Source organism: Phalangium opilio, unplaced genomic scaffold, assembly GCF_054372755.1.
Source record: "Phalangium opilio isolate 3A_F unplaced genomic scaffold, DU_Popi_V2 ptg000528l_1, whole genome shotgun sequence".
NCBI classification, from domain to species: domain Eukaryota; kingdom Metazoa; phylum Arthropoda; class Arachnida; order Opiliones; family Phalangiidae; genus Phalangium; species Phalangium opilio.
The window spans coordinates 36,427-60,619 of NW_028324242.1; the positions used below are offsets into that span (position 1 = coordinate 36,427).

Genomic DNA, 24,193 nt, shown 5'->3' on the forward strand with positions numbered 1-24,193 from the left:
GTATTTAATTTCAATTTGACGATCGTGAAACATTAGCTATAATTCCATCAACGCTTCCTATATAGCCCGATAGTAGAAGTTAATTTATCGATGTATGTGTGTTTGTATTTAAGTTCAATAGGCTTTACCATATGTCGTGGGAGAGTTTGTTGAAGTTGTAATTCTTTGGAGGGGGATCATAAAAATTATAGGAGCGAGTCGTTGAGAAATAATGCGCTTTCAAATATTAAAATTGTTATTCATATTATAAGCGTGGAAAACTTGGGGAAATAAATAGTTGATAATAAACTACTCGGGGGGAATTTATAATTCTTTTGTAAAATTCATGGAAAACTCGGGGAAATTTATAATTCTTTAGTAAAATTCATGGAAAACTCAGGGAAATTTATAATTCTTTAGTAAAATACATGGAAAACTCGGGGAAATTTATAATTCTTTAGTAAAATTCATGGAAAACTCAGGGAAATTTGTGAGGCTTGAGTAAGTTTGCTCTGATTGGGGTTGCTTCACTTACTATCGATATTATATGGGAAAACTCAGGGAAATATATGGGAAAAAGTTCGTCGTAGACAATAAGTGAAAATGGCTACTCAATGACTGTATTTGTATCCCTAGTATACTACATATTATGGTCTTTAAATCGATAGTTACTAAAATGACTGAAAGTGGAAACGCATCGTGGTGTGAATCACTAATTTCATTCGTTTTTTGGCTACTTTTAATTTTAAGTTACACTCGCGTGGAATTCAATTTTTAATGTACTTTAATTATAACAGGCATACGTGACGACGCCAGATGTAAAAGCATGCAAGCAGCGTTAAGAGGCCTCGATCCCTTCATTCCACACACACTTAAAATTGTCTTCCCCGAATTTCTTAAAAACCAATTTTCATTTCTTACCAATTAAACTTATTTTACACCTGTTTCAACTTTCAACATTGGAATTAAATTAACACTCCAAAGTGTATATAGACTTTATTACAGAAAAACGTGTGAAACGTACACATAGATACTGTACACTAAATTGGGTGTTAATTTCCTCACCTGTTTCTTAACTTCAACTCCGCTTCAGGGCTGCCAGTAACTTGCCGGAGCGTATTTAGAACTGAATTGTTCAGAACTACAAGCATGTAGATAGTGGTTGAACTTTAATTGCATTTACAACACTTAATAGTCCGCGCAGTATTTATTCACTCTTAAATCGAACCGAAATTTAATTCAAACTTTAATTTCAAAAACATACATATATCCGGTGTGTATTTGAAGAAAACCAATTAAATAACAATTATATTACATTGTTCAAAGGCGGCTTATCCTTAAAGCGGATAGGCTGTACTTTAATATGTAACCTAACGCGATGAAATCACCTAGAGGCATTTAGCGCTTGTTAAAAACGTCGAGGACTATAGTCCATCATATAAAGGAGTATTTATATCATAAATAATTCCTTATAAAATATAATAACCAATTCAGTTTCTAATGAAAATCAGCTCCAGGGCAGTTAAAGTTGAAATCCCGTCAATTTTCTAAACGCTATAGTGTGTTATTCGTAAGTGATGGCGTTCTTACATGGAGGATTCGTACCATTTACACCAGAAGTCCAAGATACCTGGAGGACAAAAGCAGACGGGAGTTAGCCCGGTCTCCTGGTGTAAATGGTATCAATCCTCCATGCGTGTAAATTATCTATAAATCGCTTTATAAAATATTCCGCGTTAAACGCAATTTTAAGCGGGAGACGAAAAATAGTGTCTTGCGGCACGAAATTGAATTGCCTAAAAGAAAATAAGTAACAAGTTGGAAAGATGCATGGACATGATAACTCTCAGTTTTGACATATCTTCGCTGTATATAGAGATCCTTCCTAAATACAATTCCCCTAATTCAGAAGCGGTCCCAACAATAAGTATGAAGCTAAATTAAAATTATCAAGGCGTTGTCTATATATACTATTATTACTTCTATTCTGTCCAAGTTCTAGTAATTACTTCCTTTGCTGCGTATAGCCTCTAGGTTGAAGACGATATGCTAATACGTATCTTCGTTTTTAAAGTCTAAAACAGACTTGGGGTTTGTATTTTTTGGCCTCTTTTTTTCACCCTTGTTTTGGGGTGAAAGTGGATTCATCTTTATTAGTGGGGTGTGTACGGTTTTTGAACGAGAAAACGTTTCGCGGTTTATAATTCGGAAGCTACTGGAAATTGCAAATTTACACGCGGTTTATTCTTATTTTTGGTTTTAAAAAGATGCTTCGGCCAGAGTTGTTTCTTTCATTCGATCAGACGTGGTCATTTTATTATTAGTTTGAAGTAAACCGAAAATTAGCTAAGTAACCGCCTATTAAATTTAAATATGCGCAGATTTTAAGGGATTTTTTGTGGAAATTCAGGAACATATTGCCTCCTTTGGCGGGAAATTCATGAGTGATTACACCGTCAGTATATCATCAGGAATCGATCCGTTTTAAAAGTAGTAATTTATAAAATTATTTTAAAAATTCGTTAACGTTCGTTGAAATTTTTTTTAAAATGTTCAATATTATCAAAAAAATAACTAAGGTTCTTTCCATTGAGCTTACTGAAAAGAAAACACATACTGAGACACTAACATGAATTTTCACTTTGAACTATTACCCATTCTTTACATTTGACAACTTGCAAACGCCTTAAACACCTCCAAGTTCTACATAGGGTACACGATTCAAGCGTATATGGCAAGTGTAACGAATGGAACACTTTTTTTCCAGGCACACACGTAGGTCTAGCCAGTATCTCTGCACCCTATAGGGATTCGTCCAACCTTAGAGGAGAGAGGCGATATGGAGTAGAAGTTTCCATGTGCCTATAGCGTAGGCTCTCCACCCAGTACGAAAACCTCGAAAATTCTATTTCACGAGAAGTAGCTTCAATTTTTAAATAGCTCTATACGGCAGCACTTAGCGTGCGCAAGGTACTCTGGGAGAATTTCATTGTCGCGTATGACCATCGAATATTTCTACTCCATCTCGCCTCTCTCCTCTATGGTCTAACTGACCGACCACACCTTCTCATGATGATTGTAAGGAGCTTCCAAAATAGGATTGAAGAAAAGGTTCCCACTCTTCCATGCAACTATTGTTATGGTTTTAATTGGCTCAAAAAAGTGCGGGAAACTCGACGGGGTGTGAGTCGACCTCTTCAATACCCTTCTGGTTTACAATAGATACCTTTTTTTTTTTTTGGTTTTGTCGGATTTCTTTAGAGGTCTAGAAAAAGCACTCCTATATAGTATCTAAACCAATACAGCACATTATTTACCTTATAAATCTTCAGACCTACTGCCAAACTTACCTGATCTGTTTCTGCTAGAATAGAAACGTTAAGAAATACAACTAAAGAGGCTTAGATATGGGCTGGTATAGATATGCCCTTCTAGGTAAAAACCCACACCCTCCCGAAATGTTATTGTAGTTGATACCATTTCTTAGCCTGTCTAATTTTTGAAAGTTAAGAGTGAACGTCCATTCGTTTCGAATGGTCTTCATTAGAGGCGTTGAAGTTGCTGGACAAGAGACCATGTTTTACGTTTATTGAAAGCGTGTGAACAACCAGATCCTGCGCCAAAATATTATGATGTCCCGCAGTTTTTGTAACCGTATATCAACATCAGTTACTTTTATCAGAAGGGGATAATTGAGGAAGGATAACACTCTGTATCCTCTTAATACATTAGTTACGTAACTTGATTCTTCCTTTTTGTTTGCTCTTCACAAGCGCATGCGCCTTAGCAAATAGTTAAGCGCTAATAGAGTAACGATGAGGGAACTATTTATTGGGTATGTGATTCGGTTTAGTAACCTTGCTCCAAATGTTCTGATCTAGGAAAAATCATGTTACAATTACCCCACTGCTTTGTGGTACACTTCTCTTGAAGAGAAGTATTATACACTTCTGGTTTTATGTGCATGTTAGACCGTCCCTGTTTAAGGTATAGTTTCTTAATTCAAATGAAAGATGTTGCAGGGTTTGTTTTTATGAGAGTTCACATATTTTCTGTAACCAAAATAGCTCGGCTCGTCTCGTGCCGAGTTTAGCTATCGACGAATATCTTCCGTGGCAATTAAAAGGGTTAAAACATCTCCAGGCATAAAGGACTTTGAGGTGCCATTTTCGCCAAACATCAAAACAGCGGTATCTTTTTTAATACCTTTTAACGACTGTTTATTCTCATCACGAGGTGTGAAGAAAATGCATTTTTCTCGCCCTAATTTTAATATTTCCATCAAGTATCTAATTAAAACTGATTCAAAACCGCAACTTACCAAAGTCGTTTTTGGGAATATAAAGGACCGCCATTCTTTTTTTTAAAAAAAATGAAAAACAATCTCATTAGTGAAATTTTTTAACAGTATTCGATAACGTGTGCCATCTTTAATTCTTAATTAAAGTCGGGAGTCAATTAACCGAAATATTTCGCATATATTAAACAATATGAAAATAATAACCTGCCCAATTTTTTTCTTTCTTCTTCATATTTTTATCTTTAATTTATTTTATCCTATCCAATTTAGTTGTATTAAATATAGTAAGGCGTTAGAACGATTAGAGTCATTAAGAGCTTTAAATTATTCCTTATAAATCTATCTGAAATAACGATTAAGTTTCTAGAAACGTATTTGTAATAAGGATAACGAAGTCGAGTTTTCTCAGTTCGTTTTTTTCTTCTTCGTAAGAGGAAAATTAAGCTCGGGTACCTTCTCTCGGAGAAATTATGAAGTCGCTGACGTTCCATTTGGTTTTTTTGCGGTTAGGCAACCAATAAACGAATGGCGGGAAAACGCCCATTTTCCCGCCTTTTCTCGCGCGCGGGAACCCGCTTGATTTTTATTTTGCCCCCTTTTTATCCAATAAGAAGTTGTCTTTTACCCGGGCTCTGTTTGCGTTCGATACTCGAAAGGTGGCGACTCCGGCGATAAAAAGTTTAAGCGTCGAGGCAATGTATGGGATTGGGATCGAACCCTAATATGTTTCTTTGGGTATTACTACGATAGAGCTTGGATGGTGTGCTTTTCAATATTGCAAAATTTATAGTACCATACTCCATAGGGTCAATGGGTTAACGTTTACTGCGGGAGACGCACTCCTGGTCAAACCGCGTGGAGTTAATTCTCTCACTATCTTATTTTAAAAATGGCGGGTTATCTAAAAAAATTTGAAACACCCTTAAGTTCAATACGGGGGCCATAACCCTTAAAACCCCCAAATCATCAAATGATCTCTGCCCCCTCTTTTTCTTCAACGTATATAGATAAAAAAGTACCCACAGTAGAAACCCTAAAATCAACAAAAACATTAACTACTGCTTGTAAGATCCTTTGGTATAAAGTTGCTGAAACTATAGAATTGTACGTCACGCCCACATCTTGATGGAGGGGTACTTTGCCAGAGTAAAGAGACCAGAGTTGGGGGGGGGATAAAATATAAGAACGGGGAGAGGAAAACCTCCTTATAAAGAACCCGGGTCTGACGATGGGGAAAAACAGATAATGTTTGATAAGGGGGGGAATAGAAGAAGGGTGTTAGTAGTGGTGGTGGTGTTTGATGATACTGGCGAGAACTGAGTCTCTGATAGTATTGCTAGTGCTAGTCACTGACTAGTGCGTGGTGGTGTGTAGGCTCTTTTTGGTAGACCCGTCAGCCTCGAGGGCTTATTCGTACGAAAAGCGAGAAGGCTTTAATCATTGCACCCCCGATTCCGAGCAGCGCGGTGTGTTTTTTGGGAGGGTCTTGAAATCGCTATCGAGGGAAGTTTTGGGGGTCTCAAAAAGAAGACCGCCGTAATTTGAGCAAGACCGATGGAAAATTCGGTCTATAGTTACCACCCCACAATTTAATACTTTCTACTAATAAGTCCGCGCGACCGAACTGGCCAGCACCCGCGAACGGTATAAGTCAAATAGAGTCAAACCGCGTACCCGTCTGCACCTTGCGTTCCGTTCCGTTCCGTTCACCACTCACTATGGTTTAAACGTCCCGAATTTCATGAAAAAATTGGAGACTAGTATTCAAATGCACCGAAGGTCCGGTTTCAGTATCGAATCCTTGATCGGCGGTGCCTCCGAAGTTTCACCCGGGGTCCGAGCAGCCGCTGCCGCAGCCATGGGTCCGAACGGTTTCCCATTCCCCTTGTTCTACAACGGCTATCTCTTACTGCAACAACAGCAGCGGGCCTTACATCCCGCCATGTATCCTGGTTATCCTTTCCCCACTGCAGGGGACGCGAGAACTGCCGAAGCCGCTGTTAGCCAAGCGGTTTTAGAATCGGTTAGATTAGCCGCCGTCAGGGATCGAATGACAATCGGTGCTCCTAAATCGGACAATCGTAGTTTAGACGCTCACGAAGCCGCGTTGAACTTGTTAAGAAGAAACGTAGTTGACGCCGGCGATTTAAGAGACATTGCAGCCGGTATACTACGCGATGAAGCCAATTATAACTACAAGATGTCCACTTTGGGTAAGTTTCATTTAATTTTTAATCTATTTTCAATCAACCCCCCTCCCCTCTATTCTTTTCTTAATTCGAACAGAGGTGTCTGTATATCCTTTAAATTTTTTTGCGTGCCAGTGTTAATTTCTTCAAGCGCAGTTTAATAACGGGCGTAACCTGATATGACAACGCTTGTAACGTCCAAGTGATTGATGGGACCCAAACTTGCTACGTTTTCAATCTCAAAATTTGACAATATAATCGTCAGCGACTAGACCTTTCGTCGTCGGGGTTAAGCGATCAGAAATAATCAATTTAGGGTTATTAATGCCTGGCCTAATATTTATGGGTTGGGTTTGCTAATGCTGACGACGTGGTTATATACGCATGCCCAAATAAGTAACGAGTTAATAGGAAGCCCTGATATCTTTGTGCAGGGGCATGGAAACCCTTTCGTTACGCAGCCCTGGATAATTTACATCAGATTTACAAGTGTTAGAACAGAAGCTAAAGGAATTGTCGCGGGACGTTTAATTGAAGAAATTTAATTAACCAATTTTAGCCCACAAGTAATTAAACCGTAAGTTGTGCAACTAAAAGTGCATTCATCCCATCTGGCCATTACAAACACACGCAACAATCTTACTCAATATTCAGCCAATCCTTCGCTTGTAGCGAAGATAACTTTTTTAACGTGGGGCCATACGTTTCTTAATATTAATCTGATAATACATCCTAACCGCCATTAAACGCTTTAGTACAAATCCATCAAAAAAGGTGTGTTAATCCGCCCAAAATCTCCGTGTCATCTTTGTATAATGTAACAAAACGCAGGATGTCAAAAATTAGGAAATTGAGCGAAGAATGAAATGCGTGTAACAACGCACGCACCTGGCTTCTTTACCCAAAAATTCTCAAACAAATTTTTGGTTACAAATTTTCTTATAGAAATCGGTTTTTCACACCACAAAAATTGTATCGACAAAATGCATGGGCAATTTTTTAAATGTAAAAAAAATGTCTCGCGTAATTCCGAGCAACAAAAGGTGTCGAAATATTCTTAACAAATTGTCGGTTTCATATACGTAAAAGTCGTCTGCTATATAGGAAGGGTGCGTTCAGTAGTTAATCCGGATTACCAATTGGGTTGGGGATAGTTAATCCGATTAAATATATAGTTTAGACCCCGGGTCGGCTTCTCGTATTATCGTCTATGGCTTTATTCAATTTCTCTTCCAATATCGCTTATTGATTGTCCTTTGTCAGTTAGTTTCCTTTAAATTGGTACCCCCTATATATCCCAGAAGTGTATAATTTTTCTTCAATAGAAGTAAACAGTTCTCGAATAGTATATACGTCCCAAAATACTGCGGCTTTTCATAATACTGAAAGTCCGGAACACTTCCCGACGAAAACTTACGTACTTCTGCTAAGTGCCCCCTGCGCGAGGGCCCACACGATTGAATACAGTTAAGTCGGTATGAAACCACGGCTTACAACGCTAACTGGGCATATTGTAAACGATAGTGAAGCCGGAATAAGGCCTGTCAAAAGGGTCTTTAAATAATCCGATGATTTCCAAGTTGGAAAACCTTTTGACAGCCCTTTCTAGGGGTCTTATCCTATAGCTCGTAATAGCGGGGTACGGTCGCGACCCATACCATAATGGCGGAAGCGAAATAAGTTTCGGGGCTTATACGGCTCTTGCCCTCTCGCCAGTGTCAAGCCTTCTCTTACTCGGTTATTATAAGCTTTTGCCTTTTTGACTAAAGCTCCGCGCTCTACCCGTTTCCCCTATTGATATCTGGGAATTATTTCCATTTAAAAGTATTTTGCTTTTGGAGAAATGTCAAAAGTGTTTTTCTTTTTTTCTATGAAAGGTTTTCGGTATGGTTTTCTCAAAGTCTAAGCTCCGACTGCTATAGCCTTAAACGTCAGTAATTCAAAGGTGATTTGAATTGCAAATTGTTAGGTTAGGTTTTTTTTTGGGTGCTTGCATGCGGCGATGTGTGAATCAAAACAAGTTTGGATCCATCTGTCATAATTTCGCGTTGATTGAAATACAATCGGTATTATGAATCTACTTTTTTTTACTGTTGTTAAATTGAAAATTAATATGGTCTGTATTATAAATGGGTATACTTAAATATAAGGGTATACAGATTGAGATATAAAGTTACTTACAAATGGCGTGCGGATGATTTTTCTCGAACTCTTAAATTATAGAAACTAAATCTTAACAAATCATCCCGCCCCTTGAAAAACAGACCCGACTTATCGATTATATAACAAAAGCCTTATCCTTTTATCTAGGTCTTCAGGCGGCGGCGGCCCAACAGCAGCAACGAGGTTCGTCCGACCTACCTTCATTGACCAATCGGGGAAACGGCGGAGGTGTTCCGGCGGAAACGATTACTCGCGAACCGTCAAACTCGGTCTGCCTCGAAGACGATGACGAGACGGGCGGTTGCCCTAGCGACATCAGCGACTACGAATGTTCTTCGCCGGCTTCTTTCGACGGCAACGCCGGAAGAGATTCGGCCACCGGTTCGAGAACGGGTCGGAAAAGGGAACACAGTCCCGATAGCGTTTCGAACAAGAGATCGTCTTCGGAGCATTCTTCGTCGGGTAAAGACAATCAAGGAAGTAACTCCAAGTCGCGACGTCGAAGAACCGCGTTTACGAGCGAACAACTTTTAGAACTCGAGAAGGAGTTTCACTCCAAGAAATACTTATCGTTGACCGAACGCTCTCAAATCGCCCACGCGTTGAAACTCAGCGAAGTACAAGTCAAAATATGGTTCCAAAATCGACGAGCCAAATGGAAGAGGGTCAAAGCCGGTTTGACCAATGGCTCGCGAACCAACACGAACCCTAACGCTCCGAAAATTGTCGTTCCTATCCCGGTGCACGTTAATCGTATGGCCATTCGAAGTCAACATCAACAGATGGAAAAAGTGGCCCATAATGCGGGAGCCACTCCGCCCGGCGCTATCGTACCACCCAGTGGTCCCGCCACCCTGGGCATCTCCAGGCTACAAAATGGCATCAAGTCATCCTTCGTATGTGCCTAGTTTGTAAATAATTAAAAAAAAACGTTAATAAAATCGGCGATATTCGCGAATTAACCAAAACAATCCGGTATTTCGATTTGTTATTTTAATAAATAATTTATAATTTACTGTCACGAAAGATTGAAAAATAATTGACATTCAAATCAAGGAAATAGGTCTATTGGTTTAAAGTTTTAATTGGAATAAAATCTACGAATTAAATTCGGAATAACTGAAGCCCACTTTCAGGGGTAAAGTTACTAATGCATTTCCTATTGGCCCCTGTAGAAATGTTTTCCTTTTAATACACCGGTGTTCAATAAAACATTTTTAAATATTAAAAAGACATTTTAGACCTATATATTCCTTGATATCATGCCAATATATTTTAACTATCGTGACGTAATTTTATTAACTATAAGTGTGTGTATTTAATATATATATATATACATTAAAATCGCGCCATTTTAAGGTATTTTTTTTTATTTGTTTTTCTTCGTAGTGTTTTAATTTCGCATTCTTATAAAAAAAATAACTATTTATGGAAAAATGATAATTATAATAAAGATTTAAATGCTAATGAGACTTATTTTAATTGTTATATACACAGTATAAAATTATTATTACCGCTATAAAATATTAAATATCAATTCAGGTACGTCGTAAAGGTGTATTTGCAGGCGCTTTTAAGGCTCATTAAAATACGAATGAAGCGTTCAAACTTCTGTTTCCACAAGTTTTTAATATTTCGCGGTTTATAACGACACTATCACACCTGGTAGCTCATGGGTGTACTTTTTTGTTATTTAAAACTGTAATCCTCGTCACCAAATTTTAACCATTAGTTATAAATTCTAATTTTCTTTCTTTCACCATTATCAAACAGTCGCTAGCCAAAGGGCTTCCCGACCTATACATTAGTTAGGGAAATTTTAGTCTGTCTGCGATCTTAAACTAATTTGAATTTGCTACCGTGAATGGTCTATACTGGTAATGAATTTTGACCTTTCCATTAAAAATATGAATAGATAATGCAGCCGTAAGCGAAATACTCAACTATATTATGCACGCTTTTTAATATAAAAATATATTAATTATATTTAGACATTCATAGATGTAGATGTAAGTATGCTAGTAAATAATTCATATACAGGGTGCTTTTGATAAGTCTGGCTTATAAATTAAGAGGGGATGTTCTTTGGTCGCGATTATGAGCCAAAAATGTAACTTCTATCTCCATTTTGGCGTCCGGGACACTTTTTTTTTCGAGTTAAGATTGTTAATTTAATGAAGATACTGAAAGGCAATGATTTTAAGGGATCATTCCTAAAACACTCAAAGCATAACTCGAAAAAAGTGGCCCGGACCGCAAAATGGCATAGTACATTTTCGACTAAAATTTCCCAATGAACATTCCCCTTAATTTATGCATGCAGACTTATCAGACATACCCTGTATATTCAGTTATAGTTAATCGTTTCAGACGATCTGGGAAGATGTGTCTCAAATTTATTTATTAGTATTTACCTTTTTTATACAGTATTTATCTTTGAATATTTTAACTAATATCAGCAAGGAGATCGAATCGAAGGCTGACCATATATTTAATTTCAATTACATCTAATAAATTAGTCGAGAAATAATTACTTTTTACAAAATGCACGTGTACACGATCCCATATTCCTTGGAATAATTTCCAAGTATATTTATTTTTTATAACAACTTCTAATATCCGTCGACACATATATACTGGTATCAAATTGCAACCTTGCATACAAATGACTTAATTATTTAGTAAAACAATTATTTTTTAAAAACCATAGATTTTCACACCTTTTTGCTGTTGGAAAACCCTGTAAGTTAATTTATTTAATGTCTCGCAATTTGTGGATAATTACTTTATTTTTTTTTCTGCGAAATTAGATACCACGTACCTCTGAATTCTTAATAACGACAGACCTAAATTCTACTTAATTGCAATAACATGGTAACTTATTTTTTGACGCTTGGAATACTGCCTTAAAAACCTTGTCTTCTTTTTTAATCAGTATACCGTGATTTGTATATTAGTATAGCTAGAATCAAGTTGAAATTTATTTCAGAATCGAATAATTCTTTTAAAACAAGTATTAAACAAATATTGTTATAGTCTACGGGTTCCCAGTGCCTTCAAATACCCCTGCAACGCCGGGTATCTCAGCTAGAATTACAATATTTTATCAAATTAACTTCTTTATAATTAATTTGGAAGTTTATAATTATTTTAAAAGAAGTGTTCAACAAATATTATTTTTCAATATTTTACCAATTTCACCCTAAGGTAGAAAGGCTTCAAAATGCAACAATATAGGCCCGGGAGAATGTGCCAAAAATCATTAAATATTTTTGCCTAGCATGAATTATAGTTAATTAAATACATCTGATTAAACCCAAATTAAAATATTTCGAAATTGAAGTTACGACATTATGGTATCCGAGAACTATATCGACACCTCACCGCAAATTATTCAGAAATGAAATGAATATGTTTAAAAGCGATTTATAATTGCCTAGACAAGTTAGACTTCGACTATATTCGCGCATTCATCTCTTATAGTACTGTACACCATAATGCATTTTTATTTAATTGGCCATGGAGACTGACACTAATTATTTCGAATTAGTTAAGCCTCGGGGGCACAGAAATAGAATTAAAAAAAAAACGAGAGGGATAAAATTTCCTGTTAAATAATTATACTTAAAGAAACTCTAAGCGGCGTGAAGGTGCAAATATCAACACGGAATAGTTTTAGTATTAGACCATTAAATACAGTATAAAGCAGTTCAATTAATCAATCAAAGTTATGAGCTATTTCATGATACTATTATCATTTATATGTTACATATGTATGACACTTCCAATACTTCGTAATGTTAGAGACGTCTTGAGAGCTAGGTTAATTTTGCAGTCCATCTTACTATTTAGTCTGTACTATATCTTTACCTCGAATCTATGACATTTAACCCACGTCACTTCGTGACAAACTCTCACCAGTGACAAACTTATGGTCAACATATCTTATAAACTTATGTTATTACTTTTAATTAATTAATGAACTTTTGTCACTAATTAATTTAAACGTAATGAAAACCCGTTTTATTTACAAATTTATTTACGATAAAATATATATTTCATCAATCGGAAATTCTTAAGTATAGGATATTATTAAAAGTAAACAGAAATCTTGTCGCACCTCACACCAGTCACGATAAGATAATTATCTCTTATACTGGAAAAGAAAAGGAAAATTAAGAAAATATCACGATATATCGTGTGGTATCAAATTTCACAGAAGAAATTATTAATTGACATACCACGCCCATATTATGAACTTAATTTGAACAACGCTATAAAGAAATTGAATTACTTTTTCTATAAATTTTATTTTATTTTATCCTTGTTTCAAAATGGATGGTGTTTCGTGCACGAATCGCTATAAAGCCCCCCGGTTATAGATAAAGAAATATAATAGAATAATAATTACTAAAGGATATTGATAAAATCAGTATATACTCATGGGTGCATGCGTGCCTTTTCAAAATGGGCTAATGTTTCGAGTTAATTTTTTTATTATTATTATATTAGTTAATCTTTTTTTTTTTCAAAAAATTTGATAATTAACCTTGGATTTCAAAGGTGTCTTGGGAATAATTCTTAAACGAGGTAGCTACACAGGGCCTGAAAAAGATGACGTCATAGTTAAAAATAACTCGGAAACAGAACGTCATTAATGTGTTTAATTGCGTTTAGAGTTGGATTCGTTTGATTATATTATAGTCACATTTGCCCCCCTCCTCCTTCGTTAACATTTGCTCCATTTGATACTCCATATACGGGAAAAACCTGGAAAACTCAGGGAAGTACATGGGGGAAAACCTGGAAATCTCAGGGAAATTTGTTTTCCAAAAGTTATATGAACCCTGTATAAAAATATTTACAAAAATTGATGTAAAGTTCCGCGAATTTAATTCAATGTATGATCTCCAAAATCCATATAGATGCAAAGCAAAAACTAGTTTGGTAAAGAGGAAAGTTGATAAATTTCTTAATTACATCATTTGTCAGTAGTAAATCATAATGCGTACGCGGCTTTTAAAGGTACAAAATGAGTCATAGCGCCTAAAGTATAGTCAAATTAATTCCGGGTGTCCCATGTAGCGGCAGTGCAGCTCTGTAAACATTCGGACTGAGCTAGACTTGTTTTACGAGAAAACCGTGACCATATGATCACGGTTGATACGCCTGGAAAATCTATTAAACATTTTTTTCTTCTTAATTCTTCTCTCTCAAATACGGTATAATATCCTCTAAAATAAATTAGTGGCAGCTAGGGCAGTTAAAGGCGCTAATATCGTGTCCGTAAGGTTTGTTTTGCCGCGGTTTATCCCTAAGGGCCCTAAATGAATGTAAAAAAGATTTCAAGAGATATTTAGGGCCATATTTTAATTTTATTTTTTCTTTTCTTCGCCAATATCCTCGTTTTGAAAGCTACACTCGCTCCGGGGAATCATCCGTTAATTTTAAAGTCATTCTTAAACGCGCTGTTTCTGATATGATAAGTCTGCCATTAATGAAATGTGTATTGTTTGGGTCAAGCTGAGTAGAAAGTGTCACAGAACGTGGGGTCCAAATGGACTTCCAAATGTTAAATAGCCTTCTCTGTTACCTTTCCAACTGAAGATCTACATCTCTCTCTCTATCTACTCCATGGTACCGTTAGCTTTTAAACGCCGAAATTATTATCTTTCCATACCATTTAAGTATCCGTTTAATTCTTACGACAAGGAGAAGAAACGAGCCAAAAAGAAGAAAAAAAAAACCTTCCCAAGTTTAAATAATAAATTGTCTCGATATTTCCATCAAATATTCTCCTCGAGAAATGAAGGGGCGGACCCTCTAACACGTAAAAGAAAATGTGTGATATTACCGGCGGCGCCTCGAACCCCCCCCCTCTCTCTCCTATCCCCCCATTATCAAGTTATACGCAATTTTTATATCGCCTTCTTACACTTTTCAGCCGTTCTTGGTATAATCCCCCCGAGGCGGCCCGTTTTCTCGCCGAAATTTAATAGCTGAGCGGCGGCGGCGGCCTCCAAGAAAGAAAGAACCCGAGAAGTGGCGGATTTACTCATTAAGGGCTCTTCAGGTATTATATCGAAATTAAACAAGACTACACCGAAGAATTAGAAAGGTAAGCATTGCGCCTGTGCAATATATCTTGAACGAATTAGGTCGTTGACGTAAGCCTTCAACCCCGCGCCAACTCGAACCGATAATGAGACTGCATGTGTATAGCCTATCACGTTATTTTTAAATTGATCGATTCGGTTCTGAACATCTGGACTATGGAAACATTTGTAACTAAATACATCCAATTAAGGGTTTGCTCATGGGTAAGTGATATTAGCTCAGAATGACCTTTGCTAATCATAATCGAAATTAATACGCAGTTAGGTATTGTATAGGATCATTGGATTGGTAGGTAGCCGCGTTAGAGAGTTATTTCTGTTGGTCAGATTATCTTTTTTTTGTTACGCGAGAGGGTCAAGCTATAGGACTATTGATTGCGACCCACGATATTGGGGTCAAAGTCTATGGGTTGCTATTGACCAGGAGGTCAAAGTTAATTGGCCATTCAGAAGAATTAATTTACAATGGCCGCGTTAGAGAGTTAATTCTGTTGGTCAGATTATCTTATTTTGTTACGCGAGAGGGTCAAGCTAGGACTATTGGGGTCAAAGTCTATGGGTTGCTATTGACCAGGAGGTCAAAGTTAATTGGCCATTCAGAGGAATTAATTTATAATGGCTGCTCGCCGTTCGGGTAAAGTCATACGTCACTGATCCTCATTTCAAACTAGCTGGAACTAATTTAGACAGACAATTGAATCCCAATCCATCGGTAACCTCGAAAGACGTAATGTTTGAAATTTGCAAAAACAGTAAAAGTAATTTTTAACGATCATTATGGCCGAATTCATTCTTGGCCGCGCGGCTCTTTCTTTCTTCAAGTTCTACTTCTCTGTCGGCGGCGATATAGCGTCCCGGGCGCATGATTCTTCCGTCTTATTAGAGAACCGTCGAATCATTAAAGAAATATTTGCCTTAATATCATGGGGGGAGACTCCCAAGCCGTGATTACGGAATGAAATATTTACTTTTATATTCTCCGATACCAACCAGTTTTATCTGGGAGGGGGGGGAACGAAGGTATACTATTTTTCTTTTTAGAGGGCCGCGTCTCGGTGGTTAAGACGAAATTGCTAAGGAGAGATCTTCCAACGCGTCACCCCATCCCCCTTCCACTCCATCACCAATTCTATCTTTAAGTTATCAAGTCGGTATACGGTAATTAGAAATATTTCCCGTGTCTTAGATAATTACCCCTTTACGCGTTTCGTAACACTTCAGGCGCCAATGTAAAAGAGACTATGCGGTTTTACGTGTTTTTGCCGCTTTCATGTCTTCAATATATACCTAAAAAGACTTATCCATAAATTCAAAAATACATACGGAGCTAATAGGAATTATTGAGTACCCGTTTTCTCAACGTATCTAAAGAAGACCTATCTCGTTTCGCCTTGTACCAGCTTGCGCGCACGCGCGTAGGACCTGGCGTTGCTATACCAACCAATTAAATCACAGCTAGAAAGACGCCATCAGAATTAAGAGACGTGACGGATACTAAGGTCTCAAGCCCGGCCCACAAAACCCATGTAGAAATTAACACGGGATATATGAGGGCGCGCAATTATTCTTAGTGGCTGTATTTATTCCCGATACTTTGTAAAAATGTAGATAATACCCTAGTATCTTCTTATTTGGCTAATGTCAACGAAAAGTGACGTTCAAAACAAACACACTCGGTTGTTTGATTTTTTTTAAAGGTTTTTGTTTGGTGAAAGTAGTCGTGGTTACACGCAATGTCTGATGGTAATTATCCGTTATTAATATCTATATACCCAAAAGGTCATGGCCATTTCAAATACAAATTAATTTAGGCTTAAAGAATTTTTGTAATTAATATATACTACGCAGTTTTCTAATGTTTCATAGAAGGGAAATAACCCAAGATGGTGGCGTCTCTTTGGTAATTAATGGAAAATGGTTTATAGAGCTCAGTTGATTAGCAGCACCCGAATCTGCGAAACATTATCATTCAATAACGGTACAGCTCCAACCAAAACAAATCACATAAACCTTCGAAAGAAAAACCAGTTGTAACACGCATCCATCCACTTGGCGAGCCATATACTTCTGAGGTCTATAATTCATATTTTTACAACAAATCTAGTTGCATCCCCTATTTTAAAGCCTCTGATCCCATCTTTTGTGTTATCCGAGTCTAACGTGGCGTAACCAATTTTGGGGTTTAAACGCCTGCCTAATGTCTCTTTGAACTTAATGGTCCGAATTTGGCGGCTGATAATACCTCCAACGTTATATCCCCTACTAGGGGTCGCTCGCTACATTTTCGGTGGTGCTACGCTAGCTAGTGTCGACGCTGGGATTCTTCCTTCCCGTTCTTTTTATACCCACCCGTATACAACGCCTGTTTCGTTCGCCCCTTGATTCGACTAAATTAAAGGTTTCGGGTTCACGCGTCGAAGAATACACCCCCTTATCTCTCTCCAACCCCCCCCCCCCGAAGGTTTGCCCTCAGGGTTGAGTTTGGTATCAGACGAGGGGTACAAAACCCAGAAGTATAGAAAACGATATTGCAAACAGACATCCAGGGGATGGGGTGTGGTGTGGGCCCGATATACTACTCCTTGCAGACATTTTCGACGTAATAAAGGGGGTAGGCAAGCCTCAGTTACGGGACGTACCATCCGTCTCTGCGCATGCACTCTCGTGATACAGAAAGACTACAGCGCAGGTGCCCAAAAGCGAGATGGAAAGCAAAGTTTTACCCTTTTAGTTACATCGAAATGGTCTATAAAGGTTTCTGTAACTGGGGAAGAAAGATATACTGAACCATCTCGGTCTCTTCGCGAGGTCAAGAACCAGTTACGTCTTTGGATCAACGTACCCATCAAAAAAGCTGATGAAAAAGGGTCATTAGTGGTGAGCCCCTTGTTACCAGAAGTGCCTTGTACAGTGTAAGATTGAGTAGGATCCCGCGAGGTCTGCTTCACCCCGCGACGCTTTTCGCGCCGCCGTTGATAATTATACGATTGCCCGCCTGAGAAATCGTGTAGGCTTTTATATCAAGCCAGGGGTGTGCTATAAATCCTGGTAAGAAAAATATACATTTGACCCCCCCCCCCTTCTTTTTTCGCCTTCTTGACCTCCCTGGTCCCGGGTTGGGGCGTCTATTGTTTCTCTACAGGATTAATTTTGGGCCCCCGGCTTCTAGCTTTTCGATGTGATTGCCATCCTCCATGGGCTGTCTTATCAAATTGAGAAGGGGGCGCGCTAATTAGACCCTTTGCCCACCCTCCCCCCTTCCAAAGGAAGAACTTATTTCAACTTTTACTTCCTTAGCTTGTCTTTAAACTTTGCGTCACCGAGAGCATCCGGGCTGTGACATTGTGGTGAAAATTAAAATCATATCCCTGAGTAATAATATTGCAAATAAAATAATCAAATACAAAGGTTGTAACATGTAAAATTGGACCATTACATTCGTCAGTGCAAGGGGGGAGGGGGTTGGAACTGTCTTTTCTAGATTCTCTATTTTTACCGAGAATTTTATGAACTTTGAACATTGAGGAACTGAGCATGCGCGAATGCGGCTTTTGTGACTCACAGTATCTTTTGATTCTCAACTAAAACGCGTTTGTTAACCAGCCGCGATAAGTGAAAACTGAGACAGAAATTTACCACGATCAAGTCGTAAATTAGATCAAATTAATTACAATATTAAATAGATATTTAAATCCAAGAAAGGTTCATCGATAATAACAGCGAAGCGCTTTTTTTAATGGTGAGATCATTTTGTATTTATTATCTATTACAAAGTTGGGGTTTTAAGTCATGCCATGAAGCATCTTGCGGATACATTATTTTGGCATATCTTTCCACGTGTACTGTCGCTTACCGGAGCGTGTCCGCAAATTTGTTTCACTATTAATAGCCGCTTATTTGGATTGAACCGCCTTTAGGAGAGTGTTAAAACCTTCCACCGAGATCCCCTTTAGCCTAAACGCGTCGTAGGAGTGACTGTTGGAAACAGAATGACCCATAGACTCATTTAGTAGTCAATCCATAAATATTTAAATAGCTAACGAAATTTGGTAAAAATGTCTGTCAAACATTGTTTTCCATAATATTTCCCAATGTTGGTACTACTTATTTCCTGGCGCCATTAGTAAGAGAACCAATCTCCATTCGCGGTCCCAGGCACCCATGCGCGAGATATTTTCAATCATTGCTCACTTGTCCCTTTGCACTATCTCGCAGCTTGAATCATGGATCTCATAAACCCAATGGGACAAGAAAACTGCATGGGACCTTTGTTGATATTATATTCCCCTAAACTCACTGTGGGTTGCGAAAAATTACTAATTTACTGGCCCTTTTCATAATACAAAGACCACGCTTGAATAATTAATATACATACTGAGGACCAAATGATTCGGAGATTTTTTCCGAGGCACAGGGTTCCATTTCATTCGTGGTCGCATTAATCCCCCCTTCTTTGTCTTCTACCGAAGCTCCCTGGCCTCTCGTCGCCCTAGCGTCCCGAATGGGAGGAACCACGATTTGAATAATTAATTTCCCAGAGTTCCCCTGTCGCAAAAATCCGACAAAACATAAATGGGAAGGGGGAGAGATGTATAATTATTTTACGATTGATTCTAGTCTATGATCCCGAACAAGAGTAGATAAAGTAGCGTGTAAAGTGCAGTTATCCCAGTGGGTATGTCACCTGAAACGCGTTCGAACCGCCCATGCCACTGGAGTATTCATTCTCATTGTTTATCTACTCTTGTATGTATGTAGCCTACATCTCAGCATTTTAGGTTTATTAATTTTATACGACCGGTTCATTTTCGCGGTGTCGACAGGTGTTGATTTTATGTACATACATTGTGTTTTTACTGTTCATATGTCTGGGTACTTGTAAACTCGCGTAGTCCGCAATGGGCAGCTATAGCTAGCTCGCGTTTGTAGTAATTGTTTTGGGTATAAAAGGTTTGCTAAGGGTCAACGATATCGATTGTTGGTGCGGTGTGTTATTAGGGCGTGTGTCGCGTTGGAGTAATTATGAATTTAATTTCAAGTAAGTATGGGTTAAAGCGCGAATTGTGATTGTGGTTCGGTCGGATATAAATTACTTTATGGGTTGGTATCAAAGTTAAGCCTGTGTTTAGAGGGAAAGAACTGAACTATTTTCGAGATGTTCCTGCAGATTTGACCTGTCTTGTATGAATAAGATAAGGAAGCATTTGAATGCAAATTAATAACCTCGAGGAACCACTCCTTGCCCACCGAAATTTGAAAAGGCCTGGCGTTTATTTAATGTTTTTGACACCTTGTTAAGAAGAATAATGATAAACATCCAGATTGAAAGCGCGCGCATGCACCGCGCATTGTGTTTAGGTACTTTAACACGGCGTAATAGAATAACAAAACATTTTGGGAGACGTACGAGTGAAAAGTTGAAGCTTTTTAAAAAGGTATCTTAGAAAATGAGGTCTATAATTATCGAGTATGTAGGCCGCTTTATTGATACAGAAAAGGCTCTGATACGCACGACGTCGATGGTGGTCAGAGCCGCGCGGCCGAGTGGCTAAAATGGGCTGCAACTTCACGCTCGTGACCTCCCTTGATTCGCCAAGTCATCAACGCCCGAAATTCGCCAAAAACCATTGCGCCATCCAAGGTTCTAGGATTCGATTATAGTCATGTCAGAAGTTGATTTTTATCCATTATAAGTTTATTTGTTTTTCGGTTTATTGATGTAAGAATTTCAAGTCGGCATTCCCAATGGTAAATAGAATACCCTTTACCCATCCTCAGGGTTGTCCAGGTGACGGGGGCTCCAAAAACCTGGGTAGTCTCTGTCGTCTAGGACCAAGTAGTTGGCGGTCATTGAGCAAATGATTAACTACAGTTTTTAGGGTTTTTTGTCGACGTTATCCTCTTGTTTGGTATTCGAAACACGGGATAGATATGGGTACAGTATACATACGTGGAATAAAACTACCCCGCATAGCCACCCATGTAATATTCATTGGGCTGTCTGTCCCATCAACGTCAATCCTCAAAGTTCCCTCCCTTCTATAACGCATTTAAGCAACGTTTTGTTCCCCCTTTTGCCGCGCTTACATTTCTTCCGCTTTCATCTTTGGAATATATATTCGTTTATGCAGGAAAAAATATTCCCGCTGATTTTTCACGCGCTAAGATATTGGAAAAATCATATCTTATATGGAAACAGATGAAAACAATTTAAGTAGTTTGCAAAGATATTTTGATTTTTAATCGTAATCTATTTCATACTTATGGAACATATCACTTATAAACTAATACTTTAACCAAGAGTGGACAAGGAAGGTTATAGAGTGGACCTTTGAAGTAGCCCTCTAATTGGTGCGGTATCATCCATTCTGTCTGACAATCCCCATTTACCTTATTTAGACAGGACACCGGAAGTCGCTACATACTCACTGACGGGTCTTAATTTCTTATAGCGTACGCCATTCTCTTTGAAAATCAAATTTTTGTTTTGAAATTCAGTGTCAAACATAAACCAACATATTCTTTTTTTCCTTAAACAAATACTAACAAACTGTTGAAAGGGCATGGGAGGGGATAATAATTTGGCCACTTGGCCGCATCATCTCGCATGGCAGACTCTCTCTTATAAAGAGTCACACCTTAAAAATGTGTAAATATACATGATTGCTTGGATGTGTTTATATAATAGCCGAAAGAGAAAATAAATTTCGGCTCACCCCGCGTTTTTAAAGTTACTTGGCTTCGTTATGATTTCGAGATTCTGTTGTAGAAGTAGCTCTTCAAAACATCGAAATTCATGGCAGTTGTCGAACGCGAAACTATTGATTAAATGCGCAATCGTGCAGGGAAAATGAGCACTGCGCAATTTACTACGCTTTTGTCCAAGTTTTGATGTAACTAAGGGGTAAAACTTTGCCTTCCATCTAGGTTTTTATCGCCTGCGCTACAGAGAGTGCGCAGAGACGACAATGGGTCAACCCCCTTGTATGTCCCCCGGTTTTTTACATCGAGGAGGCTTTTTCGTTTCTGGACACGGGGTTTAAGTAACGTCAAGGTTAGAGATGTAATCATTTCGGCACTTGACCAAATTGTTGAGTATATCTAAAAAAACACAGGGGACGTGTAAGGGTATAATTAGAAAAGCATCGCGCCCTAAGTGTGGGCATAGCCACGGCGTTTGATGGAGCGATAGGGGACGAATTAGATTGGGGGGGGGTCAGATTTGGCTGCGGGTTAGCGGAGGGGGCTATTACACGACGCCATCATCCTTCTAAAAAATGCCTCGAGATGCCGCTATCAGAAAATTATAGATGAAAACCCGTAGCAGGTGTTACGTTGCAAATTTCCCGGCGCCTTAAATTATGGGCGATGTTTTATAAGAGAGATCACTTCTTTCTTTCATTTTTTGTCTATATTCATTGGCCAAATAATAGGCTATACGTTTTTAAAGCCCCCGAGCCTTTAGAAACCCTTGCTAACGCGTAAAAACTTTATTTTTTTTAACAACTCGTCAAAGATGGGTGCAGTAGCTCGATCTAATTTGTCCGAACGTTTATAATTATTTAATTGCCCTATCTGTTATTTTTTCGAATGTATCAACATGTGTTATTTTATGTTTGACAAAATTGTCACGTAATGATTTATTTAATACGTAGTTTGTTTTTTACTCGAGTATAAGTGACATGTGTTATTTAAACATAAATTGTTTTTTTCGATACATTTGACTGCTGCAAAAATGTCTTTTAGAAACTGTTGTTGCTATTTTTAAATTAAACAGCCGCACTAAAAGTTAATTAATTTTTTATACCTTAATGTCAACGATCGAAACGTTATTAAACAAGGAAGGATTTTTTACATATATGGTCGCCATTTTGCAAGATGTCCGTGAATTGAAAAAATCTTTCTTGATGATCGAGTACCTACTACTTACGATTAACGTCTCTGCCAATTTTAAGCTTTCTAGGTTAAGCGCTTTGGGTATAGGAGTTGATTATCTGTCAGTCATTCGGAATTTTTTTAAATTAATGATAAATATGGCATTTTTTCAAGGTTTTTGTGACTATTTTGGTTGTTTTCTATATGTCTTTGCAAGATATCTACCAAATTGGGGTTAATTAGTACTGCAAAAACTAGTTGCAAGCGTAGAAAAACAGTTTGAAACCTTCATTAAATTATTAGGAACAATTTATAATATTTTTTAATAAAAAAATTTTCATACAAATTCTATAAGGTATCTTAATTAAAGGGAATGAAAAGGGACCAGGTGATTATATACGAAGCCAATTAATCAGGTTGACTATTTTGTGAATTTTTAAGGCTTATCTAAAATTCCGCGCACGCACATAGAATGATTAGTTCCAATCAAAGTGTACATCTGAAACACAATAGCCGCATCAGTCAGTATTTAAAAATAAAGGATATCTATTCGAACCTTTTCACAAATTATATTATTATTATAATGCCATCCACATCCATGACCCTTTTAATGGTTTATACTTTTCGTTTTAATATTCATATTGTTGTAACTTAAGGATAGAAAGATTCAAAAATTAACAGCTTCGATTTAAAGGGAGTATAAATGAAATATCTTTCTATGTAGCAGAAATAAATAAGGACGGCTTGACCTCTAACCCAAGCCTAACACTAACTCTAACCCGAGCCTAAACCTAACTCTAACCCGAGCCTAACCCTAACTCTAACCCGAGCCTAAAACTAACTCTAACCCGAGCCTAAAACTAACTCTAACCCGAGCCTAAAACTAACTCTAACCCGAGCCTAAAACTAACTCTAACCCGAGCCTAAAACTAACTCTAACCCGAGCCTAAAACTAACTCTAACCCGAGCCTAACCCAAACTCTAACCCGAGCCTAACCCAAACTCTAACCCGAGCCTAACCCTAACTCTAACCCGAGCCTAACCCTAATTCTAACCCGACCCTAACCCTAACTCTAACCCGACCCTAACCCTAACTCTAACCCGACCCTAACCCTAACTCTAACCCGACCCTAACCCTAACTCTAACCCGACCTTAACCCTAACTCTAACCCGACCCTAACCTTAACCCTAACTCTAACCCGACCCTAACCCTAACTCTAACCCGACTATAACCCTAACTCTAACCCGACCCTAACCCTAACTCTAACCCGACTCTAACCCGACCCTAACTCTAACCCAAGCCTAACCCTAACCCTAACTTCAACTTAACCTAATCTAAGCCTAACCCAAAAATAGGCCTAATTCTAATCTATGATTAAGCCTGACCCATAACCTAAACTATCACACCATAAACACATGGAGGGAGTCAGGTACCCAGGTTGCCGTCTCTTCTCCGGTAAATCAACTATAGAAGTATATTGAACTTGATACTAAACCGTTGTTTATATCCCCTTTAAAATAAACTGGATAAGCTGATCCACGGCGTCCACGTATGCAACGAGCGAGCTCCT

General features: G+C 38.1%; 1 protein-coding gene and 1 long non-coding RNA gene across 8 annotated transcripts in view; both read left to right on the top strand.

The window, feature by feature from the left end:
- LOC149588874 (uncharacterized) overlaps positions 1 to 24,193 on the top strand; it is a 75,631-nt gene that overhangs the window by 23,469 nt on the left and 27,969 nt on the right. For 4 of the 7 annotated variants that reach the window (XR_016379754.1, XR_016379756.1, XR_016379757.1 and 1 more), the window contains exon 2: positions 14,576 to 14,749. The exons of 2 other annotated variants lie outside the window; for them this stretch is intronic. This is a non-coding gene — a long non-coding RNA (uncharacterized LOC149588874). Of the gene's footprint in view, positions 1 to 14,575; positions 14,750 to 18,201; positions 18,487 to 24,193 lie in introns of those variants that run through there. One more of the 7 variants, XR_016379760.1, reaches the window with a different exon arrangement.
- Positions 5,324 to 10,239, top strand: LOC149588877 (uncharacterized). The gene is made up of 2 exons (XM_089861987.1): positions 5,324 to 6,492; positions 8,779 to 10,239. Exons 1-2 carry the CDS (start codon positions 6,021 to 6,023, stop codon positions 9,537 to 9,539), a joined length of 1,233 nt encoding a protein of 410 aa, XP_089718113.1. The 5' UTR covers positions 5,324 to 6,020; the 3' UTR covers positions 9,540 to 10,239.

Coding starts and splice junctions, on each gene's coding strand:
- LOC149588877 (XM_089861987.1), top strand. CDS start 6,021: ATGAAAAAATTGGAGACTAGTATTCAAATGCACCGAAGGTCCGGTTTC. Junction 6,493..8,778: donor CTACAAGATGTCCACTTTGG/GTAAGTTTCATT, acceptor CCTTTTATCTAG/GTCTTCAGGCGGCGGCGGCC.